This window comes from Tupaia chinensis, unplaced genomic scaffold, assembly GCF_000334495.1.
Source record: "Tupaia chinensis unplaced genomic scaffold, TupChi_1.0 Scaffold143705_1, whole genome shotgun sequence".
Classification (NCBI taxonomy): Eukaryota; Metazoa; Chordata; class Mammalia; order Scandentia; family Tupaiidae; genus Tupaia; species Tupaia belangeri.
The window spans coordinates 435,213-462,812 of record NW_006203553.1 but is presented as its reverse complement, the minus strand read 5'-3'; the positions used below and the strand labels follow the sequence as shown (position 1 = coordinate 462,812).

General features: G+C 37.6%; 1 protein-coding gene across 2 annotated transcripts in view; it reads left to right on the top strand.

Moving 5' to 3' along the window:
* Window positions 1–2,507: 2,507 nt before the first annotated feature.
* Window positions 2,508–27,600, top strand: part of LOC102489471 (disintegrin and metalloproteinase domain-containing protein 5-like) — a 61,879-nt gene continuing 36,786 nt past the window's right edge. Inside the window, exons 1-11 of one of the 2 annotated variants that reach the window (XM_006164742.3) lie at window positions 2,508–2,620; window positions 3,336–3,415; window positions 4,489–4,544; window positions 7,084–7,162; window positions 7,770–7,846; window positions 8,971–9,145; window positions 10,812–10,877; window positions 20,261–20,332; window positions 20,528–20,694; window positions 21,634–21,715; window positions 24,175–24,311. In XM_006164742.3, the coding sequence (XP_006164804.1) occupies window positions 2,566–2,620; window positions 3,336–3,415; window positions 4,489–4,544; window positions 7,084–7,162; window positions 7,770–7,846; window positions 8,971–9,145; window positions 10,812–10,877; window positions 20,261–20,332; window positions 20,528–20,694; window positions 21,634–21,715; window positions 24,175–24,311 (1,046 nt within the window). In that variant the 5' untranslated portion in view covers window positions 2,508–2,565. Of the gene's footprint in view, window positions 2,621–3,335; window positions 3,416–4,488; window positions 4,545–7,083; window positions 7,163–7,769; window positions 7,847–8,970; window positions 9,146–10,811; window positions 10,878–20,260; window positions 20,333–20,527; window positions 20,695–21,633; window positions 21,716–24,174; window positions 24,312–27,600 lie in introns of those variants that run through there. The other variant, XM_006164743.1, reaches the window with a different exon arrangement.

Sequence of the window (27,600 nt, the reverse complement as noted above, 5' to 3'; positions counted from 1 at the left end):
ATATATTAAAAGTACAAAAAGAAAAACTGCAAAGTAATAATACTACACTGCACAAAATTATCCCTTAAAAATGAAGGTGAGATAAAATCTTTTCCAAAGAAAAAATAATGGAGTTCATCATGCATTACAAGAAATGCATAATAGACATAAGAATGTAAAGCTCTTGGGGCCAGCAGATGGTGTAATGATTATGTTGCTGGACTCCCACATGGCCACCTGTGGTTCGAGTCCCAGACTTGGTGGCTTCAAACTCAGGCTGGACGTGTGTGTGTGCACACGCACGTACCCAAAATCCTGAGAGGAGAAGGGATTGCAGTGTGGTCATCGTGAAAAATAGTACCAGAGGTTCCTCAAAAAATTTAAAATAAAACTACTTTTTGATCCTAGGTATATACCCTAACAAAATGAAATCAGTATGTTGAAGAGAGAGTAGCCGCACTTCCAGGTTCAGTGCAGAACGATTCCCAGTAACTAACATACGAGAGCAACCTAACTGCCCAACACCTGATGAATGGATACAGGAAATGGACTGCAGATACGCAGTGGAATACAATTCAGCTGTGGAAAATGGATGGGTTTCTGTTACTGGAGGCAAAATGGACACACCTGGGGGAAACAATGCTCAGTTATATAACCCAGTCACTAATACCGTATGTCCTTACTGGTGAAAGGTAAAAGATTTGATCCCATTTAGAAATGAAGAGTGTAATGGTGGATACCAGAAGCTGGAAAGCGGAAAGGGAGATACGGAAAACGTAGCTGACAGATACAAGAGTGTCCTTAGAATCAACAGAATGGGTTATACAATACTGCAGCACAGTAAAGACCATTTAGACGGATAAATACAGGGTTAGAATATTTCAGATCGAGAAAATTATTCTTCTTTTGGCGTTATCCCTCACCATCCCAACCGTAATAGTAATATTGTCTAAATATTTGATCCTGAGTTATTAGATATATGTTCTCATTATTGATTTTATAATTTTGCTTCTTACACATAAACTTTAGAAAGATATTTCATTACTGGAGCCAGCAGCTGGTGTGGTGGTGAAGGCACTACACTCCCATGTGGTTGACCATGGTTTGTGTCCCTGACCTAGTGCCTTGAAAACCATGCCAGGCATCTGTGCGTGTGTGCCAAGATCCCAGTAGGACAACAGAGGAGAAGGGATTGTGGCAGGGCCACCCTCCAGTCTCCCTCAACCCCATGATTTCTCACTTTCCTGGTTTTTCTCCGGCCAGAAAACATGTCCTATGGCTAAAACCTCAAAAAAACAAGAAAAATGCTTGATTATTGTTATTTGTGATATATTTAATAGCATTTCCAGTTTCACTTGTCATGTGGTTACTTCTATGGAATGCCTTTACAATATGGATTTTATGTCAAAACTTTGAATTTACATACTAAATATTTCAGAGTTGTTTTCCGTGAGCATTTAATGCTATTAACCCATTGACTTTATGCACCCAGTATGGCTGTTAATGTTGATCTGATCTTTGTTCCTTGGTAGGTGACCTGGTCTCCTCTTTCCTATTTCTGTCATTTTAAATTTCAGTTTGTGTGTGTGTGTGTGTGTGTGTGTGTGTGTGTGTGTGTTTCCCCTTCAGTTCTCAGTTTGTAATCTCTGTAGTCTTTCAATCTGGGGTCATTGTTTTATGTTTTTTTTTTTTTTTAATTTTACAAACTTTTTTCCATTATCCTTTTAAATATTTCCTCTTGTTTTGATTTTTCTCTCCTTTTGAAAATGCTCTTACTATTTTATTTCTTAATTTTAGTTCTGTGTGTCTTTCTCTATTCCTTTGAAGAAGAATTTGTTAATCTGTTATTCAAAATTATAATTTATTAAGGATTTGTACGCATTGTGCTATTTACTTCACCTATCGTGAGCACTAGCTGGGGCTATTAGAGAAGATGTTTTGAGTGTGTATTTGATCAGAATTGTTTGGAGTATTTCACATTCAGCAACTGTCCTTTAAAGGCATAGCCAAACTTTAAGGCAATCACACAGCGTTTGCAACGTCATTTTTTCTTTTTCTTCCCCCCCCCACATGCATTTTGCCTGTTCTAGCCCAACTGCTCGAACTGATAAAAAATGAGAAATGCGAAGCCCGCCTTTCTTTTTTTTTTTTTCTTTTGGAGAGGTTTTCACTATAGGGTGCATGCGCTCGCCAGACAGAGAAAGACAGAAAGCGAGAAATCACCCCCAGGGGGGATGGTCACGGTGCAATCCCTTCTCCTCCATTCTCCTCTCGGGATCTTGGGCACGCACGCACACGCGCCCGGTGTGAGTTTTAAGCCACCCAGTCAGGACCGCGGTGACCACCTGGGAGTCCAGCGACATAGCCATTACGCTAACTGCTGGTTCCCAAAGCCCGCCTTTCTTGCACAGTAAACTGGCGGCTCCTGCACGCCTCCCCCCTGCAGGAGCTGGCGGGTCGACGGGCTCTCTCCGCTGCGCTGCACTCGCCGTTGCCTGCGGTTCTGCGTCTCGTGCGGCTCAGCCACGCGGCGCGACCTGCGCCCCAACCACAGTTACTCGGGCCGGGCTCTAAGACAGCGGAGCCATGTTCTTCCTCCTGGTGCTCCTCACCAGCGTCAGCGGGCTGCACTCAGGCCCCTGTAAGTCCGATCCGGGCGTGGGAGGGTGCTTCGCGCACTCAGGGGGCTCCATTTTCGCGCCCAGGTCCAGGCCCGGACTTCCCCCTGCTTCCTCCGTGTTCCCAACCCCTTTTTAGAGTCCTTGCAGGAAGGGGCAGAGGGGCAGCGTTAGGCAGGAAACCTTTTTACTTCTCTGGGATCCTTTCTGTCCATTTGGACAGAAAGGAAAGGTGTTTCTGTTTGCTTGTTTTCCCACATTCAGAATTCTGCTACTCTAGGCACCCACTGCACCACCAAAGAGAAACTTCGCTATTTCCTGATTTGGCAGCAGCCCTCGTCCCCTGGCGCCATTGACCATCTCAGTCATCCTTGCAGCCAGTCTTCCCTGGTTGCGCCAGCGAGCTCACCCCCTTGATGCGTTTGCGTTTTCTCACGTCCACACCTCTCTCGACAGCATTTTTCTTTGGTACTTGGTACAAACTTAGTGGAGTTGTCAAATTCCCAGACTTTCTCACTGTGCGTGTGTGTGCGTGTGTAGACAGAGAGGGGAGAGAAAGAGAATGACAGATGTGAGAACTTGACATAGGGCCTGAAATTTATGGATAAGAACGACAATAGCGTGGAAAGGAAGAGATCTACAATAGGTCATTTTTTTTTAAAATAGCTGCTATTGCACAATTAGAAATGGGTAATGCAAGATTACGAGTACCAAAGTCACAGCTCTTGTTCTTTTCAGCTCCTGATAAAGTCCTCCTGCAAACCACAGTTCCTGAGAAGATTTCATCAGTAGACACCAAAAGAGATCCAGAAAATAATGTAATTGAAGAATAATACTTTTATGTCTTACATTCCAAGTTGCCTTTAATATCAAGACCAAAGTTGCTGAAAATAAGCACAAACATCTTTCTTGGACGCAGAGCTGAGACTCAGCATGGGTGTTTCTGTTGAGGATGAAGGAGTTTAGGGAAAGTATGCCCCAGGGCCAGGATTTTAGGTTCCTCCAAGTGCTGTGTGTGTATGTGATTTAAGTTTCCATGTTAAAAAAATACATATATTGGGACCAGCAATTGGCATCATGGCTATGTCACTGGGCGCTCATGTAGTCGGCTGCAATTAGAGTCCCGGATCCGGTGGCTTAAACTCACGCCAAGCACTTGTGCGTGGATGCCCCAGATCCCGAGAAGAGAATGGAGGAGAAGGGATTGTGGCATGGCCATTCCCCCTGGGGGCAGATTTCTCGCTTTCTGTCTCTCTCTGTCTTTCTGGTGAGCACATGTGCCCTATAGCATAAACCTCTCCAAAAAAGCCCCACATATATACGTTAATTGACAAGTGAGATGTACAGTCTTGATACTTGCTTTTTTTTTAAAGTTTGTTATAGGGTGCAAGCACTCACCAGAGACAGAGACAGGGCGAGAGAAAGTGAGAAATCACGCCCTAAAGGGGATAGCCGTGCCACAATCCCTTCTCCTCCATTCTCCTCCTGGAATTTTGGCACACATACATACTTATTGGCATGGTTTTCAAGCCGCAGGGCCCAGGACTTGAACTGCATAGTCGGTCATGTGGGATCCAGCCACCTTAACCTGCGTGCCCCCTGCTGGCCTGTAGCATGGCCAACTTGTGGGGCTGTCTAAGCCTTAAAAGATAACAGTCCCAGGGCACCGTGAGCGACGTGAGTAGCAGGCATGTGGACACCTAACGTCTCCGTGCCCAGTTCCGAATCTCTAAGTTGCAAATATCCATGCATGAAGGGAAGCAAAGAAAATGGTTATATATTACTGTTAATTTTGTTAATGGCTTTAGACCTAATTCGGAGAAAATACATTATTTAGCACGTATCATTTCCAAGCATTGTTATCAAATGTTGGGGGATATTCTCATTGCAGGTTGCCTATATGATTTCCATAGAAGAAAAACCATATTTTATCTACCTCAAAAAGCAGTAAGTAATTATTCTCTCCCTTCAAGTTTTATTTCTTTGGTTTCTTGATTTTTAAAGATAGTTGTGAACACAATACTTTCAATCAAAATATATTGATACCTGTTATATATTGAGTTCAGCCAAGTCCTAAGCCTATGAAAGAGAATAAAACACAGTGCAGTTAGTTTTGAACCCAGGAAGATAGATTCAGACACATTAATAGACAAACAGAGAATTTTATTGCAATGTTATTATATGTGTAAATAGTAGTGAAAAGTCAGGGAAGGCTTTTTGGAAAGTGTTAAGAAATGAGTTAAGGGAGGACGTTTGGTTAGCTATGTGAAGAAGTGGGATGGGATGGGGTCCTTCGATTTAGAGAGACAGTGCTGGCCACACATGGGGATCTGAGAAAGACGCATTTCCTTGATGTGCAGAATGTCCATGTGGATTACTAAAGCACATATTTTCTGATGGATAGGTGTAAAACACCCTGAAACTGAAAGCAGGAGCCAGGTTGTAGAAGATCTATTATATAATGCTGGAGAAAGGCTATTAGGAGCAAAAAAACCTGACTTTAAGCATGTATGAGGGAGTCTTTAGAAAATTCACAATGTATATTACGAAAATGCTGTGCCTAGATTTCAAATACTTTTTGCACCAAACTTAATGCTCAGATTTTCCCATAAACCTTTTGGAGGCCCCTCCTATTTGTGTAATCTCTTTGATCTTTGCAGGCTGTTCTTGAGAGGACAAGAGTAGGTAGAGATGGGGTGACCAATGCTACGACTATACAGTAGCTTAGGTGATGGTAGCTTGAGTAATGGCGTCAGTCATAGCAGTGGAAAAATAAATTCAGTAGACCTCAGGACAGGTGTGGCGGAGTGATGACGAAACAGCGAGAAATCGCTGATAATTTGGTTGTTGCTAAAGAAAATGGGATTGTGGGCCAGCTTTGTGGTCTGGTGGTTCAAGGAGGCAGATCTCACATGGCTGATCCCACGGTTCGAATCCTGGGTCCAGCGACTTGAGAAATATACCAGTTGCATGTGCCTGCATGCCTTACATCTGAACAGGATGGGGAGACGGAGGAGAGATGGCAGCATGACTGTGGTCCATTGGGAGGTGATTTCTCCCCCTCATTCTCTGTTTCTCTGTCTCTCTGGGCTGAGTGCACATCCTCTGGGGGAGGGTCAAAAGATTAGGTGATAGTGTAACTAAATGAGGGCTATGAATAAGGAAGGTATTTGGGCTGTAGGGAGGGCATGGATTTCTTTTGTAGTGTGAGGTATCCGATTGGGCTGTTTTTTGCTATGTAGATGAGTATAGGAGTTTGAACCTTTGAGGAGATCCAGTAGGGATATAGACTGAAAAGTAAGCAGTAACTTGGCTACATTTTTTTTTTTCCAATGACAGCTCATACATAGGGTGCTTATTAAAAGATTAATGACCAAAGACTGAAAAACCAGTGTTTCTGGGATAGGTAGAACAAAAAAGTAGCTGTATCGAAGATCAAACTACAAGGCAGGAAGAGAAGCATAAGCCTAAAGTACAATAAAAATTCAGTGATTGGACTGAATGGTAAGAGTTTTCAAATAGAAGTTACAAGTCCCGTGCAGTGGTAATTTTAAAAATATCTTTGGGATTTGACATTCTGGTAGTTATAGATCTTTTCCAGAGGAGCTTTAGGGTAAATAAGAATTGAAAAAGTGAAGGAAATTTGTCTAGACTATTATTTTGAGAAAATGTGTTGAGAATTGAAAATGTAAGGAATGGTAGCAGTAGGACACACGTCAAGGAAGGGTTCCTAGGATAATAATGACTTCTTAACCTTTTGAATAGCATAAGGATAAAACTCCAGGAGAGAGGAAGAATTGGAAATGATAGAAAAACAAAAACAGAACAGCTATGTATCTCCAGTTTATTATACAGGATGGGATTTATAGCACAGATGTCAGAGTTAGCACTGGATAAAAGAAGAACCCTCTGGAAATAAAAATAAAAGGTGAGGATGAGCATAGGGGATCTAAGAGTGAGGACAGTGAGCTTATGGGGGCTGATGCACAGGAGCGGCAGCAAGGTTTTGAGTAGTTTCTGAGGGTAAGGGAAGAGAATGCTGATTATTCAGGGTTATTGAAAGGACTTGGCACTTAGCCAAGCTTTGTGGGTGTGAATTTGTGATGAGACTATGCATAATGCTCTAATTGGTACCCTAACCCTACATTTTAATATTGAGAGTCAAGTATAAAATCTGAAACCAATGAGTGATAAAGACAGAGTTGGAAGTTCAGTGCTGGAAATCGAAGACTATGTTACTTTGATATTTCTAACCATTTGGATTGTTCTTTCTCCTGTATTTTAGAATTATATTGTCACTGTGGTTACAATGCTTTCCACAGTATCTACATTATTTTAAGTGATAAGAAAATATTTGGACAACAGTACCAAGATGATTGGCACTATTTTAAATTTCTCAGTAAAAAAAAATTGGAAGAATATGAAGAATAGTTTTAATGCCTCTTCTGTTTTGTAACTTGAGCATGGTTTTGTCATTTTTGCTTAGATCATTTTTATCCTCAAGTTTTGTTGTTTATTATTACGACAAATATGACACCCAGCATTCTAAGCCTTTGTTAGCTCAGGTAAGACTCGATTTTTCCTTACAAATTTGTTATTCTGAACTTTGTTTTAACAGAGGGTGGCGGTGGGGGGGTGGGGAGGGTATCCAGCAGGTGTCAGGTAAGACTCGATTTTTCCTTACAAATTTGTTATTCTGAACTTTGTTTTAACAGAGGGTGGCGGGGGGGGGGTGGGGAGGGCATCCAGCAGGTGCAGCAGGTGGCATAGTGGTAAAGGCACTGGACTCCACATGGCTGACTGGGGTTCAAGTTCTGGACCTGGCGGCTTGAAACACACACCGGGCCTGTGTGTGTGCCCCAAATCCCGAGCGACGAATGGGTGAGAAGGATTACAGCATGGCCATCGACCCCAGGGGGGATTTCTGACTTTCTATTTGTCTCTGTGGTGAGTGCACAAGTATTCTATAACTAGATTATTTTATATATTCACTGAACTCAAGTAACTTGAACTCCTGTTTATTTCTATTCAGTACAGATTCAGTGAGTAATTGCCAATCATACTGAAGTACTAAGATAGTGAAAGTAAGCAATATAAATGACATCTCTGGGGTGTTCATTTAAAAAATAAGCGATCCATTCATTTGTTTTGCTCTGTGTCTTATTCTTTCAGATGGATTGCAATTATAATGGATATATTGTGGGTTATCCAAATTCTCTTGTGACACTCAACACCTGTTCAGGACTCAGGTTGTAGACTCTGTAAAGATACTCAATTTACCGACACTGTATCCTGTTGGCCTGTGAATTAATCCTCCTTTTCTATTAGTCTATCTTTTCTAGCTTTATAACCACCTTTGTTATTCTGATCCTCTAAGGATGGATCGCGGTTACCAGTACATAGCATTGGTTCCTCTGGCAGCGTATGTTCCGGTGGGAGGCTCCGGGCTCCCCGGCACCGGCAGAGTTGCTGGTTAAGGCTTTGAGCAGCCTTCAGTGCAGGGGGTGTTAATTAGTCTCTCTATACCTTAGTTTTCTCAGCTTCTGTTTTCATCTGATTTCTAAGTTTCCTCGAATAATTGACAGTTACAAAAAGACCCAAAACTGGTAGCCACTGTGGCTCTATACTCGGTGATTTTCAGGCATGAATGGCCTTTAGTTTAGCCCGCACAAGCAAATGACAGAGGCTGTAACGGGTCAGCGATGATCCAGGAGCATCAAAGAGAAAAGACCTCAACTAAGGAAAAGAGTGCCTACGGGCCTCCCAGGTGTTTTCAGAAAGTCTGTGTCCTTTGGAGAGGGGCCTCAACCAGTTTAAGCACACTGGTACATGCTACTACCATGCTCTTTCTTTAAGATAACCAAAAAGGGGTCAGCAGGTGACATGGTGGTTAAGGCTCTGGACTTCTATATGGCCAGTCACAGTCTGAGTCCCAAACCCGGCAACTGGAAACTCACGGTGGGCACCTGTGTGCGTGTGTGCCCCGAATCCTGAGAGGGGAATGGAGAAGGAGGGATTTCAGCATGGCCACTCCTCCTGGGGGATGATTTCTCACTTCTCCTCTCACTGTCTCTCTCTTCTTTCCAGTGAGTGTGTTCTCCCTATGGAAAAAGCCTTAAAAAAAAGATACTCCCCCCCCCCAAATTGTTAGATATGCACTATGCAGCCTGTGGTATAGTACTTTAGTTCTGGAGTGAGACTTCAAAAAACAGAGAAATAAAGTGGGAAAACTAAGATGACTTTAAATCTTAAAAAAAAAAAAAAGAAAGAAAAAGTAAAAAAAAGAAAGTCAGCCCCCAATTTTTTATTAGCATATTAAATAATAGTTTTGGTAGAATCATTTCAAATTTGTTCTGGTTCTTTTAACATTCAGGGGAACCATGCAGTTTAACAACATTTCATATGGAATCGAACCAGTGGAGGCCGTATCAGGATTTGTGCACATGATTTATGAAGAGAAAATCGATTATACTCATATTTCTCTCTTAGAAAAGGATGCCTATGCTTGGTTTAATAGCTCACGGTTTCAAGTCAGAACAAATTTAGATGTAAGTATTCTTTTAACTTATTCGGTATTATTTTGTGAAATCAAAAATACTTTCGGGGTCCAACTTGATTGATGACTTATAAACATTAAGATTATTTTACTTTTTTATGAAGGTGCTACGTGATTTCTCCGATGGCTATGGAGTACACTTAAGCTCATCGTCATGCTTGTTATTAGTTGAAAGTTTAACAAAATCTTACATAATTAATCTTGGAAACAGAAGTGACCGTAGGACTAAAAGAAAACCAAAACAGGGACCAGCAGTTAACGTAATGGCTACATTGCTGGGCTCCCATGTAGTTGACCGTGGTTCGAGTCCTGGACCCGGTGGCTTAAACTCACTCTGGGTGCGTGTGCGTGCGTGCCCAAGATCACTAGAGGAGAATGAAAGACAAGGGATGCAGTGTGGCCATCCCCCCAGGGGGTGATTTCTTGCTTTCTGTCTCTTTGTTTCTCTCTGTCTTTCTGGTGAGTGTACACACCCTATAAGAAAAACCTCTCAAAAAAACCTCAAAACAAAACAAAAAACTAAAACACTAATTTTCATTTGGGAGCATTTAATTAATTAATGTAAAAATATTGTTTTCCCCAGTTGGATAATTGAGGTGAAAATATTATGGGATCTGGGGAACCAGCAGTTAGCGTAATGGCTATGTCACTGGACTCCCACATAGATGACTGCGGTTCGTGTCCCGGACCCGGTGGCTTAAAACTCACGCTGGGCATGTGTGTGTGCGTGCCTAAGATCCCGAGAGGAGAATGGAGGAGAAGGGATTGTGGCGGCCATCCCTCCTGGGGGGGTGATTTCTCGCTTTCTGTCTCTATGTCTCTCTCTGTCTGTCTGGCGAGCGCACGCGCCCTACAGTGAAAATCTCTCAAAAAAAAAAAAAACAGGTGGTACCAGTGGTTTACATAAGGTACATGTAAACACAGTAATGAAGTTTTTTTCGCAGATCTGTTAATACCGTGAGTAACATACAGGTCTCAAGTAAACTGTCATAGATTGTCAACGTCAGTAATACTTGCCTAAACTATCTTGTTTGCTAAAAGTAAATTCCTAATGATTGCAGAAATTTTGTTCACATGAAAAATTAGTATGAAAATTGTTCCAAGGCAAAGGAAAACAAAGCTTTATGTTATAAACTTAACTTTTCCAATTGCAGTTGTTGCAAAACTAAAAGATACTTGGGTTTCTTTATTATTTTTTTTGGGAGCTTTTTGCTATGTGCATGTGCTCACTAGAGAGACAGAGAGACCAAAAGTGAGAAATCACCCCTTGGGAGGATGGCCATGCTGCAATCCCTTCTCCTCTGTTCTCCTGGGATCTTCAGCACACATGCTTGTCCACCTGGTAATAGTTTGAAGCCACCCAGTCTGGGACATGAACCATGGTTGGCCATGTGGGAGTCCAACCACATAACCATTGCACCATCTGCTGGCTCCAGATACTTGGGTTTTTAATATAGCTTAGGAAGTCTAACTGAAAATTCCTAACATGCGGAACACTTGTTGAACCAAAGACTTCTGGAAAGTATCTAACTTTTATTTTAAAACAGTTGCATTATGTAATCAATAGCAACATATCTTCCAGGTTTTTTTTTGAATATAATTTCAGCAGAAGGTAAATTTTTGTAAAGTCCTCAGTACTCACATTGTTTGTTTTTCAGAGAACTGGACTTACCAAGTTATACCCTCGAAGTCTTAAAATGTATATTATTGTGGATAACGATCTGGTAGGTTCTATTTTATGCATTATTATTTTAAAATGAATGAACATTTGTCTTTAACTTGATTTCAATGATGCAGTGAAAATAATTACAATGAAATAATACTACAGACTTAATAATACTGAAAATTCTAAATATTCTTGTAGATGTGAAGCAGTGAGAATATTTTTTTTTTTGAGAGGTTTCTTATTTTTTTGCTGTAGAGCGTGTGTGCTCACCAGACAGAGAGACAGAAAATGAGAAATCACCCCCCAGGGGAGATGGCCACGCCGCAATCCCTTCTCCTCCATTCTCCTCTGTTCTCCTCTTGGGATCTTGGGCACACATGCACACGTGCCCGGCGTGAGTTTTTTTAAGCCACTGGGTCTGCGATGCGAACCATGGTCGACTACATGGGAGTCCAGCGACATAGCCATTATGCTAACTGCTGGTCCCAGCAGTGAGAATTTATACATCCTATGTAGTAGTATCAATTTGCACAACCATTTTGGAAAAGTACATGGTGTTCACTTCTAAAATTAAAGGTGCATGGGAGGGAAGAGTGCTTAAGATGATTCAGATGCTCACTAGAGGGGGAAATGGTTTATTTAAATATGAAAATAAATAAAATAAGTTGTATAAAATCAAAGGAAGCCAACCACAAATGAACAGATATCTACACAAGAGTCTTCATTTTTCCCTTTTTTAAAATGTCATGATTTCTTATTCTCATTTATTGTTGCCCGTCTCTATAGCACGCACTATAACTGTGTTTTCTAAGTGTGCATGCGGTACGTGACAGTCAAATCAAGGATATTACCACATACATCATTTCTAAGGGAGAACTTTACATTCTTATGTCTGTTGAGTTTTTATTCCCTGAAGCCCTCTGGCCCATGCCCTACCCTTCACCTCCTCCCACACAGTCTCTGATGTTGACACCTTTTCTTTTAAGTTTGTTTGATTTGACATGATCAAAGAAATGGGTCTGTGCCATTTGTCCCTCAGGTAAAAATATATAATTACTTATGGTTATTTGAACAATTGTGGCAAGGCTTTTTCATATAATGTAACTCCCTTCTATTGACATCCCCACCTGAGTTGAGACATTCCTACTAAGATCATTGCTGTTATTAGGATCCCCTAGGGAAAGCAGCAATCCAAACTGACGAATCTAATAGGAGCAGTAATGGTAATAGGCTATCTGTGTACCATAATAAATGAGACGCCGAAACATTTCACTATGTAGTACATTTGAAAATAATTAAATAAATTCTCTATTAAAAGCTAGAAAAATGGGGCCAGATGGTTAGCACAGTGTTAAAATGCAGTGCTTTGTGAATTTGATCCAAATAAGAAGGTTATGGGTTCTAGTCCAGAGATGCCTTCCCCTTGAGTACACCTGCATACCATAATTTGGGGCTGACTGAAATGGGGTTTCAATCTTGATGTCAATATTCTGTTGCACGTAGTCTCTATTTCTCTCATGCAGGGGAGAAATAAATAAATTTTTAAAACCTAGGAAACTTTGGGATTAGAGTTAGCATAATGGCTATGTCGCTGGACTCCCATGTAGTGCCGTGCCCAAGATCCCAAGAGGAGAATGGAAGAGAAGGGATTGTGGCGTAGTCATTCCCCCCAGGGGGGGAAGTGATTATCTCTGTGTCTTTCTGGTGAGTGCACACACCGTATACCAAAACCTGTCCAAAAAAAAGAAAAACCTAGCAAACCTAGAAGAAGCACTACTGAAAGCAATAAACTAGGAGATAAAGTAAAATGAGGTCAAATTAGCAGCAGAAAGCCTAAATGGACCATTGTTCATAGAAAAAAATATTTTTTGATTTGACATGATCAAAGAGTCAAAAGAGTACCAGGTACACAGAAACTCTACCAAATCTTTAAAGGCCAGATAATTCTAATGTAGAGTGTAGGGGGAAAAGGTATATTTAGAAATTATTGTTAAAAGTGAGAATAATATTAAAAATGTATGCATACATTACAAAATACTTCATAGTTGGAAAACCATAATTATTGGCATACTACTAAAAAGGTCTTATACATATTTCAGTACATATATTTTACTCAGGAAAAAATTAACAAAGTGAAAATTTGGATATATTTGCTTAACATGATAAATAAGACTTACTCTAATCCTCAACTTGCTGTCAGTCGGCTTTGGACAAGGCTGCCAAGACAATTTAATGAGGGAATGTAGAGTATTTTCAACAAATGGTGTTGGCAGAACTGTATATCCACTTGCAGAGGGATGAAGTTCCATTTCTACCTCATACAGTATACAAAAAGTAACTCAAAAATGGATCTAAGAACTAAATGTCAGAGCTAAAACTGCAATGCTTTTTGAAGTATGAGTCTTCATGACAATTGTAGTTTTTAGTGCACCAGAAGTATGAGCAACAAAAAGATAAGTAGATAAATCAAACATCATCATCAAAGTTGGGTTTCAAAAGACACTGTAAAAATTAACAAAAAAGACAATCCACGAGATGGAAGAAAATTCTTATAAAGATCTGATAAGAAATTTGCACCTAGAATATATAAAGAGCTATTACTACTCAATATTAAAAAGATAAGACCAATTAAAAAAATAGACAAGGGGGGGAGCAGGTGATGCAGTGGTCGAAGCTTCCATATGGCTGATCATGGTTCAAGTCCTGGACCCAGCAGCTTGATAATTATGCCAGGCATGTGTGTGTGCATGCCCAAAATCCTGAGGGGGAGACTGGGGGAGGACGGTAGTGTGGTCATCCCCCCTAAGGTGTGACTTCTCACTTTTCCTCTGACTTTCTGTTGTGAGTGCATGTGTCCTATAGTAAAAACCTTTAAAAATTTTGAAAAATAGACAAAAGACGTGAGTAGACATTTTTCCAAAGAAAATAGTCAGATGTCCAATAATCACACGAAAAAGATTCCCAATGTCACTAGCCATCAGAGAAATGTAGATCAAAACAGTAACGAGATGACTTCCCTATCTACTTGGATAAATAAATGAAACAGGCAACTGTTGGCAAGACTGCAGAGACTGCAGTACATTGCTGGCAGGAATATAAAATGCTGTTGCCACTTCGGAAAACCATCTGGCAGTTCCTCAGATGATCAAATATAGAATAACCTTATAACTCAGAAATTCCACTTCTTGGTACCCAGGTGTCTACACAAAAACTTCCACACAAATACTCATAGCAGTATTATGTATAATATCCAGAAAGTGGGACCAATCCAAATGTCTGTCAGCTGATGAGAGCATAAGTAAAATGTAATATCCACACAGTGGAAAGTTATTCAGTGACTTAAATGAGACAAGTATCTTTTCCAATCATAATGAAATAAAATCAGAAATCAATATAAAAAGAAATATGGAAAATAGGGAAAAAATGCAGTCTTCTCAAAGCCATTTTATGAGGCATTCAATATTACCTTGCTGCCAAAAGCAGACAAGGATATAACACTAAAGACCCAAATCCCTGATGAACACAGTTTTAAAATTCCTTCACAAAATACTAGCAAATAAATTCACTGGTACATCAAAAGAGTATACACCATGATACATCAGGGTTTATCCATGGCATGCAAGGACAGTTCGATATTTGTTAATCAGTAAATGTAATGTAATACATTGACAGAAGAAAATGTTAAAGCCACGTGATCGTATTGATCAATGCAGAAGAAACATTTGATAAAGTCCAACTCTTCTTTATAAGATTTTCTAAAAAACAAATATATAAGGCACATTTCTATACATAATAAAGTCTATAGAGGACAGACTCACAGTTCATGTCTTCCTAAATGAGGAAAGTTGAAAGCATTTTCTTAAAACTGAAACAAGACAAGGATGTCTACCTTCTCCACTTCTGTCAATATGCTATTGGAAGTCTTAGCTAAAGCAATTGGCATGATAAAAGTCATCCAAATTATAAAGGAGAAAATTAAATTGCCCCTATTTGCAAATGACATGATCATAGACAATCCTAAAGAAACGACCAAAAAACTCTTAGAATTTGTAAGTGAATTCAGTAAGGTTGCAGGATACAATAAATCAACATACAAAAATGAGTAGTGTTTGTAGTGTACAGTAATAGCAAACTAAGAAATCAGGAAACCATACCGTTTAAAATAGCCAATAAATGGACAAAATAAAAATAAAGTATACGTGAATAAATTTAGCCAAGGAGGTAAAAGATGTCCCCAACAAAAACTGTAAAACACTGATGAACGAAATTGAAGAAGACATTGAAAAAATAGATACCTCATATTTATGGATTGGAATAATCATTATTGTTAAAATGTCAACATTATCCAAAGTTACCTACAAATTCAGTGCAATCCTTATAAAAAATATAAATGATATTCACAGAAATAGGAAAAAGAATGATAAGGTTTAGAAGGACAAAAGACTTGAAATAAAGCAGTTCCATACAAAAAAGAGTAGAGTTGGATGCATCACATTACCTGACTTAAAAATACACTCAGAGACACAATAACTAAAACTGCATGATATTGGCACAAAGGCAGATATATTAACCAATTGAATGTAGTAGTGAGCCTAGAAATAAATTCACAAACATACAATTGATGTTTGACTAAGTTCCCAAGAATATTCAGTGGGGAAGAGATAATCACTTCAATAAACGGTGCTGAGAAAATTGGATATCCATAGGAAGAATAATGAAACTAGACTGTAGTCTCTCACTAGATACAAAAGCCAACTCAAAATGATCTAAAGACATAAATGTAAATCCTGGAAGCATGAAGTTAGTAGAAGAAAACAAAGGAAAAAGTACATGACAATGGATTTAGTTGCATTTGTAACAGAAATGTATGAGATTCAGTTTTTATAAAGAAATAAGTGTTGGGACCAGCAGTTAGCATAATGGTTATGTCACTGGACTCCCACGTAGTTGACCGTGGTTCGAGTCTCAGACCCGGTGGCTTAAACTCACACCAGGCGCGTGTGCGTGTGTGCGTGTGTGCCCAAGATCCCGAGAGGAGAAAGGAGGAGAAGGGATTGCGGCGTAGCCATCCCCCCAGGGGGGTGATTTCCTGCTTTCTGTCTCTCTCTGTCTCTCTCTGTCTGTCTGGCAAGCACACACGCCCTATAGCAAAAACTTCTCCAAAAAAAAAAAAAAAAAAGGAAAAAAAAAAGAAAGAAATGTTTATTTAACTCATGATTCTTATGGCCAGAATGTTGAAGGGCATAGGACTTTCATTAGCCCCTCTGCATATTTGATAGCATATCTGCTGGAAGTGGAGAGGATGGTGAATGTATGAAGAGACCAACATGAGGGCAGTCTTTTATTTATTTATTTATTTATTTATTTATTTATTTATTTAAATAACAGCCCACTCTCTAGCTCTGCTTTTCACAAGAGTCGAAGCTAAGTCCACAAGACAGCATTAATTCATTCATGAACCTGGTGCTTATGTAATCTAATCATAATGATCCAGTCATTGCAGACAAGGTGTCACCCCCTCCTAGCACCTTTACATAGGAGACCAAATTCCAGATTATGAAAATTTGAGAGCAATAAATCATTATCCAAATCATAACATTTGTCTAGGCAAAGATTTTTAAAGACCTCAAAAACATAGATAATAACACCGACAATGGACAGATGAGATTGCATCTAACTAAAAAGCTTCCACATAGCAAAGGAAATGATAGAGTACAAGGATAACCTATAGAAGGGCAGAAAATACTCACGGATTATGCATCCAACAAAAAGTTAGTAGCCAAACTATATTAAAAACTGAAGCAGTCCACTAGTAAAAACCCAAAATCATGCTTGTAAAAATGAGTAATCACTCTTAAAACAGACTGTTCTCAAAAAAGGACAAATAACCAATAAGCACATGATGAAATGCTCAGTATTGTCAGGCAAATGGCAATTAAAACCACAATGAGGTATCACCTCACCCAGATTAGAATGGCTATTATCTAAACAAACAAACAAAAAAAGCCAACATTCCAAACAAGAAAACCCCCAAAGAATGGAAAATACTAGTGAGGCTGTGGAAAAAGGGGGACTCTCACACACTGTTGGTGGAAACAAATTAGCACAGACATTATTGAAAACAGTATGCTGTTGGTTCCTCAAAAAACTAAAAATAGAACTACCTTGTAATCCAATAATTCCACCACTGGATATATACTCAAAGGGAAATCAGTGTAACTTTCCAAAACGCTTAGTCAGAAGCTGAGCAGCAGTGGCTGCCTGAGCTTTGCACAGCTCCCCCATGCAAGCCTCAGCCCACTCACTGGCTGTAGAAAATGGTGAAAAAAAAAAACCCCACTTACTATGATGTTTTGCTACTGAAGAAGAAATTAAGAAGGTTTACAGGAAACTGGCCTTCAAGTATCACCCTGATAATCCAAATGAAGGGAAGAAGTTTAAACAGATTGCTCAAGCTTATGAAGTTCTCTCTGATGCAGAGAAAAGGGAATTATGTGACAAAGCAGTAGAACAGGTAATTAAAGAGGGTGGAGGAGGTGGTGGTTTGGGCTCCCCAATGGAACTCTTTAATATGTTTTTTGGAGGAGGAGGAAGGATGCAGAGAGAAAGAAGAGATAAAAATGTTGTGCATTGGGGCCAGCAGGTGGTGTAATGATTGGATCACTGGATTCCCATGTAGTTGACCATGGTTCAAGTACCAAACTGGGTGGCTTAAAACTCACACCAGGTGTGAGTACATACATGCCCCAAACCCTGAGAGGTGACTGGAAAAGGGATTGTGGTATTGGCCATCTCTTGGTAGATGATTTCTAGCTTTCTGTTTTTCTCTCTCTCCCTGTCTTTCTGGTGAGCAGACACACCCTGTATCAAAAATCCTCAAAAAAAAAAAATTGTACATCAGCTATCAGTAACATTAGGAGTTGTATATAATAGTGCAACAAGAACATTTTCCCTGCAGAAGAATGTGATTTGTGACAAATGTGAAGGCTGAGGTGGGTAAAAAAAAAAAAAATAAAAAAAAAAAAAAAAAAAAAGGAGCAAAGGAGCAAGAGAGTGCTGTCTCAATTGCCGAGGTACTGGAATGCAAATAAAAATTCATCACGTAAGAATGGTTCAGCAAATTGGATCTATATGCATGGAGCCCCAGTGATAACTGATCACTCCTAAAGACAGACACAAAAGTTGTAATGGATGAAAGATAGTTTGAGAGAAGATTCTAGAAGTTCATATTGATAAAGCATGAAAGGTGGCCAGAAGATAACATTCCATGGTGAAGGAGACCAAACCAGAACTGGAGACGAGATATTATCATTGTATTAGATCAGAAAGATCTTGCGGTTTTTACCAAATGAGGAGAAGACCTTTTTGTGTGTATGGACATAGAGCTGGTTGAAGCATTGTGTGGCTTCCAAAAGCCAGTTTCCACTCTTGACAACTGAACCATAGTCATCAGCTCTCATCTAGGTCAGATTGTCAAGCACAGAGATATAAAGTATGCGTTAAATGAAGGCATGCCAATTTACCATAGACCATATGAAAAGGGCCACTTAACTATCAAATTTAAGATAAACTTCCCCAAGAATGGCTTTCTGTATCCTGATAAACTCTCTTTGCTGGAAAAACTTCTACCTGAGAAGAAGGAAGTAGAAGAGACTAATGAAATGACCAGGTAGAACTGGTAGACTTTGATCCAAATCAAGAAAGATGGCGCCATTACCACAGAGAATCTTATGAGAATGATAAACCTCATCCTCTAGGTGGTGTTCAGTGTCAGACCTCTTAATGGGGCCAGTAAATACTACTCACTGCTGGGATTTTATGTGCAGTAGTGACTGAGTGAAGGACTGTAATCATAATATGCTCACCAGTTCCTGCTGTTTTTGCTTTAGTATTCATCTATGTTTTAAGAGTTAAGCAAAGAATCAATACAAATTAAAAAAAAGAAAGGGAAATCAATTTATTAAAGAGATGAGTGCAGCCATATTTACTGCAGTGCTATTCACAATAGGTAAGGTAGGGATTCAATCGAAGTACCAACAATAGGTGAATGGATAAAAATGTGACATATATACAGAATGGAATACTATTTAGCCACCAAAAAGTTAAATTCCTGTTATTCGAGGCAATATGGATGAATGTGGAGTAAATAATGCTAAGTCATATAAGGCAGGTGCTCAAAGATAAATATCCTTACTCAATGGAAGCTAAAAATATTAAGTTACATAGAAATAGGGAATTTAATGGTGGATACCAGAAGCTAGAAAGGGGAGGGGAAATAGTGAGAACACGGTTAATAGATACAAATAATATCTAAACCAGTGGAATGGATTATAGAATATTATAGCATAATAGGGTAAAGATAGTTGGTAACAGTTCAATGTATATTTCAAAATAAACCATAATAATAGATTTTGAGTACATACAACAACACAAAGTAATGATAAATAGTTGGTGGCTACATTATTGCCTTAATTTGATCCTTACACATTATATACATGTTTTAAAGAGCCTCATTGTACCCCACAAGTATCTATGTACAACTATTATATGTAAGTTATAAATTACAATAAAATAGGTAAATAAACAAAATCATTAATATTTTTATATGCCAGTAGTTCAGTGTCTGAAAAGGAAGTCGATAAAGATATCCCATTTGCAATATGTGCAAAAGAATACATAAATGAAATATATAGGCTATATTTAACTGCAGAGATGAAAGACCCCCATGATAAAAACCTATAAAATATTATTGAGTGAAATTTAAGAGAACACTTATAACTGGAAAGATAGTCCATGTTCATAGATGGAAGGCATTAGTATGTTAAAATGTCCATACCACCCAAAGCAATCTACAAATTTAATTCTAAGAATTTCTGATATTATGAAATTATGGATATTTCCATCAGTTTTTGTTAAGCATTTTTTATGGCTCTGTGTGTGTGTGTGTTTGATGTATATTTATAATTGTTGTGTTCTTGGGTAAATTGGTTATTTTATCATTATGTAATGTTCATTTGGATGGAAGAGGAAATTAGAACATGTCTTACATTGTGTCATCAAAGTATGTATTTAAACATAGTATGAATATCCAGTATCACTTAATGGTAAGCTACTAATTGAGAATTTTTTCTTTTATATAGTTTTATACGTATGCAATATTATGTAAGTTTAGAAATAAGTATCCTTTAGAACACCACATGTCAGAATTAGGATTCAATTTTCATAAGCAATAAATGGTGCTGAAAACTGCATGCATTAAACATTGCTTAAAATCAAGTTATTAAATATTTTTATGAAATTATTATTTATATGTCACTATTTGTGGGATTCCATTGTGTTGTAGCCCTATGGCTATTTAATTGTATAGCACATTGTGCATGTATTGGGGGTGTGATATGTTATATAGCCACTAATTTTTAAAGTTATTTTTTTCTTTTCCAGTTTAATTACATGGGCTCTGATATAAAAGCTGTAACAGAGAAAGTAATTCACATCATTGGCCTTATGAACACTGTAAGTTTTGTATACACTTGTTTTAAATATATTTTGTCAAAATTCAATAATATGAATGGACACTGTACAGTATTTTGCTATGCTCTTAAAGATTTTTATAACCAAAATATATTAAATATATTAAATGTATTTTTATAAAAGACTAGTATAATTTTGAAATTTATTTTCCATTTTTTGTTTATCTCCTCCTTTTAGATGCTTACTCCATTAAAACTGACTGTTATAATATCTTCCATAGAAATATGGTCAAATAAAAACAAAATTTCTGCTAGTGAGAATCCAGATCTTTTACTGTTTAGGTTTTTAGAATGGAAAAGAAAACACCTTGACCATCGGCCACATCATGTTACATACTTATTTACGTAAGTGTAGTTTGCTGAATTTATCACATGAAAATAATAATTCAGAATATGTTAATGATAAGAAATAAGCACTTGCTTTATTTATACTGTGTTCTGCAAATTTGATAGCTACCCTGGGATGTGAAAAAATGCAAACTAGAGTCCCTGTTCCAAGGAGCTGATGTAAGACAGAACTCGAAAAGCTTTATTGAACAATATAAAATCATATTGAGAAGTATTAAAATAACTAAAACTGTTTAATTTTGAAGATTTTTTGGACATCCCTTGGATTATAAACTTGTACTATCCGTTACCCTTCTTTACACGCCTGTCTCTCATGTAATTAATTCCTATATATTTATTTTCTAATAAAGTGAGTATATCAACAATCATACCATCTAGATGTAATGTGCAGAAAAATTGATCTATCTTTAGTGAATAAATGAATAATGAGGCCACCAAAATTTTTAAGATTGAAAATGCAGAGGGAACCAAAGTGGAAACTGCAACCATTAGTGCAGTGGCCCTTTGCATGAATTATTAGATCTGGTCTTTATTATACTACTGAGTATTTATCCAAATTAAAAATTAACAAATGGGGACCAGCAGGTGGCATGGTGGTTAAGGCACTGGACACTCCCACAAGGCTGACCTCGGTTCGAGTCCTGGGTCTGGTGGCTTGCTTTCTTGCTTCCTCTCTCTCTCTCTCTCTGTCTCTGTCTGTGTCTCTCTCTGGTCAAATTTAAAAAAAAATGAATAAATAAAATAAAAAAATGAACAAATATACATTGAAATATTCTTAATACTAAAGCTTTAAGAAAAAAATATATAAATGATTTAACTCAGAATAGCTGGCTGGTGAGGAGATAGTGATTGTTCAGTGATGGTTGCTGCTATGAAAATGATCATGAATACTACTAATTTAAAATGCCCTTATGAGGAAAATTATTACATTTTTAGCTTCAGGAATCATTCAACCTTTATAGGAACTACAGTTCCTGAAAAAATATGTGAGAAGAATTATGCTGCAGGAGTTGCTTTGGTATGTAATAATTATCTTGTGTTCTCTTATTATTATCATCTTTAAAATTGCCTGAATATTTTAAAGCATGTACAAGATATTACTTAGTATAGCTTTTAGAAGACTAATTTGGACCATAAAGACTAAGTTCTGTATCGTTGACTTAAAAATGAGTAGAATGTTTGTTTATTTTGGCCATAGGGTTTCCATGTGGGACACTGGCTCTGTGTTCAAGATGGAGCAGGCCAGGCTTATCTATACCTGCGATCCAGGCCAGCTGAGACTGGATGGGGGTGGATCGTGGTACGATCACCCTATTGGAGGTGTTCGTGTCTCTGTCTCATTTATTTATTTCTATCTCACAGAGGAAATAAATAAACTTAAGAAAAAATTAATAGACCATTTAAGAGTTGAACTGATCATAATGTCAAATTGTTTTAAAAATGCATATGTAACCTTTGTAAGTAAAATTTTTAAATATTTATTTATTTATGTTTAGTTTTTGCTGTAGAGAGTGCACACTCAGCAGAGAGAGATAGAAACAGAGACAGAGGAGAAATAATAAATCCTCCCCTGGGAGATGGCCACACCATGATCAACCTCTTTTCTAGGCTTCTTGGGATTTTGAGCACGCATGCATACACACCCAGAGTGATTTTCAGGCTGCTGGGTCCTGCACTCAAACTGCTCAATTGGTCATGTGGAATCCAGTGCCTCAAACCTCCACACTCTGCTGACTTGCAAGTTAAATTTTAATTAATTTTATTTTTTTCTGTTTTTAAAAATTATTAATTTTACTTATTATGCTTCAATTTTATGAGACAGAGAGAGGGAGAGGGAGAGTGGGAAAGCAAGCCACCAGGTCCAGGACTCAAACCACAATCAGCCATGTGGGAGTCCAGCACCTTAACCACCATACCATCTGCTGGCCTCTATTTTTCTCTATTTAATCTATGTATATTTTTATTCATAATATAGTGCGTACACATGAGTGTGAGAGGCAAGAGAGATGAACACTCTCCATAGGGTCTGGTCATCCCACGATCCTGTTTGTCTACCCTTCTAAGTGGTGGGATCTTGGACACTATTTTAGGCTGACTGGACTTGGGATTAAAACATCTGTCGTCACCGCTTGAGTGGTGCAATTTTCTCTATACCATGAAACTGACTCTATTTTACATATTTTGGGCAGTGGTATGCTATGCATCAATATTTATCGAATATAGTCAAATTTTATGGTATGCAGTTTTTAATGCAATATCATTGTATAGTCAATTTTTATGTTAATTTTCCATTTTCTCGCTCATGCTTTGTATACAGAATGTGCTTTTTAATTCATTGTTAGTCACGTTTTTGTTAAAAGTAATTGTTATTGCATTAAAATCTTGAAAAAAATTTTTTTTAGATTATACTGTGACAAATTATAGTTGTGTATATTTATGGGGTGCTAAGTGATGTTAGAGTATTTAAATATGATGTGGAACAATGAAATAAAGCCAATTAGCATCTATATTACCTCAGATATGCTGCAGATGGTGCAGTGCTGGCAGAGACAATGGCGTGCGGGAAGAGGAAAGTCTCTTTTTCCTTCCCACTGCAGGTCTTCTGGTGACAGATAAAATGGCAACTGTTGTTTGCAGCGCGCCTACTCATAGGATCTTATAGCAGAGCCTGGAGGGAGTGGACTTGGAACTTTGCTGTCTTTTATAGTGTCTGTACTCATCTGATGTATCATTTTTCTCATGAGATTTCTTTGGGATATCAGTTAACTTGGCCGGTATTTTTGTTCCAGTAAGAAGAGGAATCTCTTTCTAGAGAGTAAAAGAAATGAGGGTCTACCAGAGCTTGGAAAAAATCTGGGCTTTTCTAAAATCTATTCACGACTTCCCTCCTCATTACTGCATTTTAGGTTCTTGTTTGTTTATTTATTTATTTATTTATTTATTTATTTATTTATTTATTTATTTATTTTTATTGTCAGAGGGAGTGTGTGCTTGCCAGAGTAAGAGACTAAGAGACAGGGAGGGGAAAAGCATGCCCAAGTGAGGCATGGTCACGGTCACATTGCAGCCCTTCTCCTCCATTACTCTTGTAATGACATTCTGAAATGTGATAAGTGAAATTTTGAAAATGCTTTGACTATTGTGTTGACATATTCAAGTTTAGCCAGTCTATCAAACAATTTCTTCTAAGCTTCAAAAAGTTTGTAGAAAAAAGGAGTTAAAGTACAAATTTATTTCAGTGGAAAAAAATGTTGAAATACACTTTTCCAATAAGATTTATTTTCCATAAACTTTTTGAAAAATCCTATATAATTCTATACTACAGTTGTATACGCTTAGGTATCTTGGATGTATTTATACGTTTTAAAAATGGGTTTTACATACCAATTTTATATTATGGTAAATACTGTTTTATAACTGATTATAACTTTTACTTAACTCTTTTCTTTTCCTTTTTTTTAAAAAAATAATATTTAGTATCTACGGGGTTTGTCCTTGGAGTCATATGCTGTTATCATAGTGCAGTTGCTTGGCTTAAATCTGGGGCTAAGCTACGACGATCCTGACAACTGCTATTGTTCCGGAGATGTTTGCACTATGACACCAAAAGCACTGTAAGACCATTTTCTTTATTAAAAAACACATATCCTTTCTTTCTTTTTTTATGTTTGGTTACGAATGTTGAGAATTTTATTAATCAAACAGAAGTAATTGGCAAATATAGAACCCTACATTCAACAACTGTAAAATGCACTTTCTAATCAAGTGCAATTGAAACCCCTACCAAAGTGGACACAGTGCTCCTGCGGGTTTCTCAGACCTGGAGAAATTCTCTTTCTCTTTTCTAGAACCTTGATAGATCCACTCCTTTTGGCTAGCTCAAGGGCACCCTCTAGGGTCAAACATTATGAATTGTGCAATTTTAGTTATTCAGGAAGGTCTGAATACCGAAAACTATAGAACACTGATGAAACACGTTGAAGAAGACATAAATAGACAGAGTTATATCTCGTATTCATGGATTGGAAGAATAAATCTTATTGAAATATTCTTTGGGCTGCCAGGTGGCATAGTGGTTAAGGTGCTGGAGTCCCACATGGCTGATCACGGTTTGAGTAACCAACCTGCAGGCGTGCTTTTTCACGTTCCCTCTCCCTCTCTCTGCCCTCTGGTAAATTAAATAAGTAAATTAATGAAATGAAATGAAATGAAATAATTCTTTAAAAACTATATCCATAATACCCAAAGCAATCTGTAGATTCAATGACATTCCCATGGAAATATCAAAATCATTTTTTTTTGTAGAATTAGGAAAAAATTCTTAAAATTCATGTGAAATGACAAAAGACTCCAAATAGACAAGAAGTCCTAAGCTCAAAGAACAAAATTAGAGGCCTTATTCTGTACATTTTCATATACATTTTTTAATCAATTACCAAGTTTCTATAAGAAAGTCCCACTGGGATTTTGATAATACTGCATTTTTCAATAGCATAATTCAATTTCAGGAGAATTACCTTAACAATATTGAACAATAATGAATTTGTTGATCCTTTGATAAGGTACATGTCCTCACGTCTTTAAGTCCCTTTTAGTGTCGTTCCGAAACGTGTTGTATTTTACCATTTATAGGTCCAGGACTCAAACCACAATCAGCCATGTGGGAGTCCAGCACCTTAACCACCATACCATCTGCTGGCCTCTATTTTTCTCTATTTAATCTATGTATATTTTTATTCATAATATAGTGCGTACACATGAGTGTGAGAGGCAAGAGAGATGAACACTCTCCATAGGGTCTGGTCATCCCACGATCCTGTTTGTCTACCCTTCTAAGTGGTGGGATCTTGGACACTATTTTAGGCTGACTGGACTTGGGATTAAAACATCTGTCGTCACCGCTTGAGTGGTGCAATTTTCTCTATACCATGAAACTGACTCTATTTTACATATTTTGGGCAGTGGTATGCTATGCATCAATATTTATCGAATATAGTCAAATTTTATGGTATGCAGTTTTTAATGCAATATCATTGTATAGTCAATTTTTATGTTAATTTTCCATTTTCTCGCTCATGCTTTGTATACAGAATGTGCTTTTTAATTCATTGTTAGTCACGTTTTTGTTAAAAGTAATTGTTATTGCATTAAAATCTTGAAAAAAATTTTTTTTAGATTATACTGTGACAAATTATAGTTGTGTATATTTATGGGGTGCTAAGTGATGTTAGAGTATTTAAATATGATGTGGAACAATGAAATAAAGCCAATTAGCATCTATATTACCTCAGATATGCTGCAGATGGTGCAGTGCTGGCAGAGACAATGGCGTGCGGGAAGAGGAAAGTCTCTTTTTCCTTCCCACTGCAGGTCTTCTGGTGACAGATAAAATGGCAACTGTTGTTTGCAGCGCGCCTACTCATAGGATCTTATAGCAGAGCCTGGAGGGAGTGGACTTGGAACTTTGCTGTCTTTTATAGTGTCTGTACTCATCTGATGTATCATTTTTCTCATGAGATTTCTTTGGGATATCAGTTAACTTGGCCGGTATTTTTGTTCCAGTAAGAAGAGGAATCTCTTTCTAGAGAGTAAAGGAAATGAGGGTCTACCAGAGCTTGGAAAAAATCTGGGCTTTTCTAAAATCTATTCACGACTTCCCTCCTCATTACTGCATTTTAGGTTCTTGTTTGTTTATTTATTTATTTATTTATTTATTTATTTATTTATTTATTTATTTATTTATTTATTTATTTATTTATTTATTTATTTATTTATTTATTTATTTATTTATTTATTTATTTATTTATTTATTTATTTATTTATTTATTTATTTATTTATTTATTTATTTATTTATTTATTTATTTATTTATTTATTTATTTATTTTTATTGTCAGAGGGAGTGTGTGCTTGCCAGAGTAAGAGACTAAGAGACAGGGAGGGGAAAAGCATGCCCAAGTGAGGCATGGTCACGGTCACATTGCAGCCCTTCTCCTCCATTACTCTTGTAATGACATTCTGAAATGTGATAAGTGAAATTTTGAAAATGCTTTGACTATTGTGTTGACATATTCAAGTTTAGCCAGTCTATCAAACAATTTCTTCTAAGCTTCAAAAAGTTTGTAGAAAAAAGGAGTTAAAGTACAAATTTATTTCAGTGGAAAAAAATGTTGAAATACACTTTTCCAATAAGATTTATTTTCCATAAACTTTTTGAAAAATCCTATATAATTCTATACTACAGTTGTATACTCTTAGGTATCTTGGATGTATTTATACGTTTTAAAAATGGGTTTTACATACCAATTTTATATTATGGTAAATACTGTTTTATAACTGATTATAACTTTTACTTAACTCTTTTCTTTTCCTTTTTTTTAAAAAAATAATATTTAGTATCTACGGGGTTTGTCCTTGGAGTCATATGCTGTTATCATAGTGCAGTTGCTTGGCTTAAATCTGGGGCTAAGCTACGACGATCCTGACAACTGCTATTGTTCCGGAGATGTTTGCACTATGACACCAAAAGCACTGTAAGACCATTTTCTTTATTAAAAAACACATATCCTTTCTTTCTTTTTTTATGTTTGGTTACGAATGTTGAGAATTTTATTAATCAAACAGAAGTAATTGGCAAATATAGAACCCTACATTCAACAACTGTAAAATGCACTTTCTAATCAAGTGCAATTGAAACCCCTACCAAAGTGGACACAGTGCTCCTGCGGGTTTCTCAGACCTGGAGAAATTCTCTTTCTCTTTTCTAGAACCTTGATAGATCCACTCCTTTTGGCTAGCTCAAGGGCACCCTCTAGGGTCAAACATTATGAATTGTGCAATTTTAGTTATTCAGGAAGGTCTGAATACCGAAAACTATAGAACACTGATGAAACACGTTGAAGAAG